At 57.0% G+C, this 6,174-nt stretch overlaps 1 protein-coding gene across 1 annotated transcript; it reads right to left on the reverse strand.

The window, feature by feature from the left end:
* Positions 1–392: 392 nt before the first annotated feature.
* On the reverse strand, positions 393–1,322 carry LOC309414883 (olfactory receptor 14A16-like; the record flags this gene model as incomplete). The annotated part of the gene is made up of 1 exon (XM_082012261.1): positions 393–1,322. The coding sequence occupies one exon, from the start codon at positions 1,320–1,322 to the stop codon at positions 393–395; it is 930 nt and encodes a 309-aa protein (XP_081868387.1).
* Positions 1,323–6,174: the final 4,852 nt, after the last annotated feature.

The raw sequence follows: 6,174 nt of genomic DNA on the forward strand, positions 1-6,174 counted from the left end.
TCCACTACCACTGGGCACCAAGAAGAGAGCCTTTAAAACCAGAACTTTTGCTCCCATGGGACCCAGTGGTGCCATGAGCTTAACCCGCAACACAAGGAGAACAGATCCTTTAAAAGACCAGTTCCTTAGACATTTTATTGGCAGCACCTTTGGAGGAAGAGCCCAGCCTTCAGGCACTGCAGCTGGGAGATGCCCTTTGATTGAAGAGCTGCTATCGGACAGGCCACACCTGACACAGTGTTGTGCGAGGGTCAGACACAACTGGATCACACCTCAATCCAAGGAACATAAGCCCAGAAACATTTCTACAAGGAGGATTATCACAAGGGAAAAAAAGTAGACTCCTGGCCTAAGAGAAACTCTGGGAAATGTGGAGAGGAGACGGGCTATTGTCAGGGAAACAGTGTCCATTGGGTGAGTTTCCTGAGGGCATCCTTGAGCTCCTGGTTCCTCATGCTGTAGATGAGGGGGTTCACTGCTGGAGGCACCACCGAATACAGAACTGCCATCACCAGGTCCAGAGCTGGGTAGGAGATGGAGGGGGGCTTCAGGTAGGCAAAGATGCCAGTGCTGACAAAGAGACAGACCACGGCCAGGTGAGGGAGGCAGGTGGAAAAGGCTTTGTGCCGTCCCTGCTGAGAGGGGATCCTCAGCACCGCCATGAAGATCTGCACATAGGACACAACGATGAAAACAAAACAGACAAATAGTAAACAGGCACTGGCCAGGAGAAACCCAACTTCCCTGAGGTAGGCATCTGAGCAGGAGAGCTTGAGAATCTGGGGGATTTCACAGAAGAACTGACCCAGGGCATTGCCTTGGCAGAAGGGTAGTGAAAATGTGCTGGCCGTGTGCCCCACAGCATGGAGAAACCCACTGCCCCAGGCAGCTGCTGCCATGTGGGCACAAGCTCTGCTGCCCAGGAGGGTCCCGTAGTGCAGGGGTTTGCAGATGGCAACGTAGCGGTCGTAGGCCATGACGGTGAGAAGAAAATACTCAGCTGACATCAAGAAGATAAAAAAAAAGACCTGTGCAGCACACCCTGGGTAGGAGATGGCCCTGGTGTCCCAGAGGGAGTTGGCCATGGCTTTGGGGACAGTGGTGGAGATGGAGCCCAGGTCGAGGAGGGAGAGGTTGAGCAGGAAGAAGTACATGGGGGTGTGGAGGCGGTGGTCGCAGGCTATGGCGGTGATGACGAGGCCGTTGCCCAGGAGGGCAGCCAGGTAGATGCCCAGGAAGAGCCCGAAGTGCAAGAGCTGCAGCTCCCGCGTCTCTGCGAATGCTAGGAGGAGGAACTGGGTGATGGAGCTGCCGTTGGACATGTGCTTCCTCTGGGCATGGGAGCCTGTCCAAGGAGGAAAACGCATCACTAAAGACATATTTATCTGAGCAAAATCTGTGCTGTTTCTCACAGAAACCTCCAAGACTGACTGTCCCCTTTCGGGAAGACCTTTGGCCGGTGCCTTTCATGAGCTGTGGTTGGTGCTGGCCGAGGATGCCCCAAGGAGCAGGACGCTCTGCTGTGGGCTCTGGAGGACTCAGTCCTGCCCTGTGTCCGTAGGTCAGGAGGAACACGGGGTGATCTCAGATTAAATTCACTTTTGATATCAAAGAGCTTTGCAGCTTTGTTGCTCCCAATTCACCTGGTGGCAGAGCAGAGCTGTGGGGATTTTGTTTTGTTTGTTCTGTTCTTGTCCCCCCACACCCGAGGGCAGGAGTGCTTTTAAGGCAGAAATCTTTGTCGTTCCTGCTGCGCTCCAAGTGAAACCTTGGCCGGCAAAGGGACTGTCCCTTCGAGCAGCGTGAGGACAGCCGGTCTGTCCGTCAGCCCCGGGCTCAGCTGCCCGGTGCCGGCACCTTTCTGAGCTGGAGGACTATCACACTGCGCTGTTCCCCAAAAGAACCCAGACACTGCTGAGAGCAGAGGAACCCAGTTCCACCTGCAGCTCTCCCAGCCGCTCAGCCCATCTCGTGGTGCCTGAGGAGGATCTCAGCTCTCCCCGCCCAGCCAGGGACACAGAGGGTCCTTGCAGCTGCCCACATTCCGCCCTCCCGCAGGATTTCCTTGGCCTCAGCCCGCGGTGGCTTCTCTCTCGGGCACCTGGGAAACACAGGCTTGCCATGGGCGAGTTGTGCCCTTCTGGAGGGCAGCCTGCAGCCCAGCAGGACCCCCCGGGAAAGAGTCAACTGTCCCAAAGCTGGGGTGTTGTCAAGGGAGGGTCAGGTCTTTTCCAGCCCCACGCACTGGAGTGCCCAGAGCCCCAAAGTGTGGGAGGGGGGTTGGTTGCTTTTCCTCCATGGAAGAAGCTGCAGGAGAGGACCCAGAGCGCTGGTGTCTCTGCTGAACCCGACTCCTCACCCCCGGTTTCTTGGTGAGGCTGCTGGGAAGGCAACTGATGGCCAAGTGCTTGTGAGGCTGAGGGTGCGGAGCAACGGTGTGAGGGAGGGGAGAGCGGGGGTTTGCTCTGGGGAAGGAGCCGGCACTGCAGGGGATGGCAGGAGGTGCCCGAACCCCCCTCCCACCACGTTTCTGGGATCTCCTCCCTCTCCCGCTCGGACAATGTCTCTGCTGCCGGGCGCTGTCTGTGCTGGGAACCACTTCCCTGTGCCCGAGCCTCCTCCCTGTCAGTGCTCACAGACAGAGAGCCCCATCCCACCCACGGGGTGCCCGGCTCTGCCCTGCAAACACCTCCTGGAGCTGCTCCGGAGGCATCTCTGTCCGTACAGGGGCAAAGGAGCAGCTCAGATGACCCCTCAAGAGAACGGGCACCTCCGTGCCTTCTCCAGAGCGGGAAAATAAAGTCCCATCTCCCACTTCCCCCCCAGCCAACCAAGAGGACCAGTCTCCAAGCACAGACTCCTTCCCTTTCAGGTAATCCCCACTTTTTCCATCCTCTTGTAGTTTCCTGCGAAATAGCCAGGGAGAGATCCCCCGGGGCGCAGGGACCCGCGCAGAAGGACAGCCCTGGGCAGCCCTGGCCGCACACCCAGCTTTGTGTCCCTGTGGTCCTCCACAGGACAAGGACACCGTCGTTCCCTGTCCCACTGACGTGCAGCAGGGAAGCCCTGCGCAGGAGCACGTCCTCCTCTTCTACACTGGGGAAGCCGTGAGTCCTCCTGCAGATGCGACAGCTGTGGGATGTGCCAGCTCGAGGAGATCCCTCCAGAATCACCAAATTCAATGCCCGGCACGCCCAGACTTACCGTACAGAGGGCTGTGAAGAGCTGTCCCCCACACTCAGCTCTCACCACCCTCCCACCCCAGGCTGCCTTTCTCCTCTCTCCCACTCCTCTCCGCTCCCCTCGCTGCCTGCAGGCAGTGCCCCCAGCCCTGCTGCGCTGGGCAGAGGAGCTGCTCCTGGGCAGAGCTGTCTCTCTGCAGCGCTGCCCGCTTGCCACCAGCTCCCTCCACCCCAGCAGCCCGGCCCAGCTCCGCAGCAGAGGACCAGCCCACGGCAGCACTTTCTCTGCCCGCGCTGGGCTCCCTCCGGGTGTCCCTGGGGCTGCAGGGAACCTGCTGGGAAACAGGCTGAAGCCATCCCTGGGGTGCCCTCCCTCACCTGGGGAGGGACACTTCTCTCCAGCAGAGTCGCTTCCCCTCTCAGACACAGAGTTCGGCATGAGAACTGTCGTTCCATGTCCCGTCCTTAGGCAGGACCAGCAGAACGTGGCAGGGAGGGGTCTCCTGTCCCCTGCCGAGGGAAGGGACTCGGCTGAGACATTCAGCGAATGCCACCCTGGGGGTGAAGCCCTGGGGCTGGAAGAGGACTCGGCTCCCTCTCGTGCAGACCACAGACCCACAGCAGGGGGGATTCCCCTTGCCTCAGTGCACGTGGGCAGAAAACAGGCGCCTGCCCGTCAGCTCCTCGTCTCGGCTCTCGTGCTAATTAATGGTGACTGAGGGTGTTCGGGTGGGAACACCTGGTGACATCTGAGGTGACACCAGAGCTTTTCCAAGATGTGTGCAGGTGACTGCAAGCTCTAATGGAGCAACGCTGAGAGACGGGGCAGCATCTGGGGGGTCACGTTGGAGCCCGGTGGGGAATTCCTTTGGTGGAGGGAAACGAGAGCAGATGTTTACAGTTGGACAACTAAAACCTTCCCTTTTCCTCATGTCCACAGCAGCCTACAGAGGTACTCAGCTGACCAAATGGAGCTAAGTCCCTCTCCTTCGCTTCTCCATCAGCTGTAGTTCCTAGACCTTCATCGACTGTAATGGCCGTTGTCTCATGGACATCCCACACTGCTTAACCTAAGTCAGGGCAGCTGCTCAACGGCCAAGCACAGGCCTGGGGTGCTACGTGAGATGCCAGCGCTCCCCGGCACACCTACAGGCTGCTGTCAGGGACCACACAGGGCCTGCAGGAAAACCACTGCTCTTGCGAGGGGATGCCTGACAGACACCCCGGAGAGCGTTGCAGGCAGGTTCGGTTCCTCTGTGCAAGCCCAGGTGGCATCTCAGGCAGATTTGGTTTCTGTTGGCCAGCCACTGAATCCCACCACTGCGGTGAGGCAAGGGCTGACTCAAGTTCATTCAGCCGATGCACAGCAGCTCGCAGACAGGAAGCCCATCACCCCAGGGTCTCAAATCATTTGGCTACTCCCAAACTCTCCTGGTTCTTCGTTCGAAAACCCTTTGCTCAGCCCCGTGATGGTACAATCAAGGAACAGGTGAATGATTTTCACAGTGTTCCTGGATCTCCACATGTCCAAACACCAGCACATTTTCAGCAGCACCTTGTCTTCCTGGAGATCAGCTTCACCTCCACCACAGGCCTTCAGAAGCTGCAGTCAGGACAAGGAAGTGCAGAAAGGTTTATTTCAGCAAGACAAAGTAGTCCCCAGATGAATGGCCCCAGGTCTTCTTGGGGACTTAATGACCCCGACACTCGCTGGAAGGGGAGCACAGCAGGATGCACACTGTCCCGCTGGTGTCTGGGGTCTCTTGGGACAATTCCTTTGCACGGTGCCAGGACAACAAAGGGGATGCTCACCTGAATCTGGTCCTTGTCAAAGAGGCAGTGCTGGTCAGGGATGTGAAAACTGGCATCAGCCTTGGCTGCAGTGATAATGAAAGAGTGTGAAAAAAATTTAACCTCTTCAGGGGACTTTCAGTGGTAGTCCCATGGGCAGCAGCACCCACGGGCAGCAGAGCTCAGTGCAGCTGGGCTTTTCGGAAAGCATCTAAAAGCACGAGAACTGTCCAGACCGATAAGCAGAAAACCAACGAGACATTTCAGGAGACCAACTTGGCTAAAGAAGGAACCCATCAAGAAGCTCCATATTAAAAAGAAAGCAGCCAAGAGCTGGATGCAGGGACTGCAGGAGGAATTTAGAAATAGGGATGGTTTTAGGGAAGCCAAAGCTTCCCGAGTGGGGACCCTTGCAAGAGGTTCAAGGGCATCAAGAGGAGCTGTTACTGCATCCATAAAGAACTAAAGAAAGCACCAAAGATCATGTGTGGCCACTGCAGGATTTAGTAAGAGCAGGTGTAGATAGATCAGAGATCCTCTCTGTCCTCTTTGCCTTAGGCTCGTCCAGCAAGGTCTACCAAGCCTTTGCGCCTTGAGGCAGGACTCTGGAGGCATCTCCCCTGCTTACCAAGCCCGGTCTCCCCTGAGCGTCTGCCTGCCCTTACTGATATCTCTCCATCCTCGCAGACTGTTCATTGAAATACCAAGTTTGGGTAATTCAGACTCTTTCCGTGTGGCCTATTGTCCCACAGAACTGACCTTGGAGTGACATTGCTTCCTCCTCGTGTCCAATCTCAACCTCCCAAGCTGCAATTTGTGGCATTTTTTCTTTCTCATGCTGTTTCCCAATTTTGAGAAAAGCTCCACCACCTCTGAAACCACCCTCCAAGCCGTCTCAGGCTACTCCTATACTGCCCTGAGCCTCTCCACCACTGGGCCAAAGAAGACCAGGTCTCTGAGCCGCTCTACACAGGGCATCTGCTTAAGGCCCCAAACCTGCCTTGCCAGGTCTCCTCTGGGCACTCTCCAGCTCATCCCAACTCTATCAAAATACAGGGACGAACGCCTGTGGGGGGGTCCCTAGCAGTGCTGTGCCAAGGGGAATAATAACGTTCCTGGTCTGGGTGAACATACTCATCCTAATGCTGGCCTTGCTCGTGGTGAGCATCAACCACTGGCTCGTATGGTGTCCCTCGTAGCT

The sequence above is a fragment of the Phaethon aethereus genome, assembly GCF_964289735.1.
Source record: "Phaethon aethereus genome assembly, chromosome: 34".
Lineage (NCBI taxonomy): Eukaryota > Metazoa > Chordata > Aves > Phaethontiformes > Phaethontidae > Phaethon > Phaethon aethereus.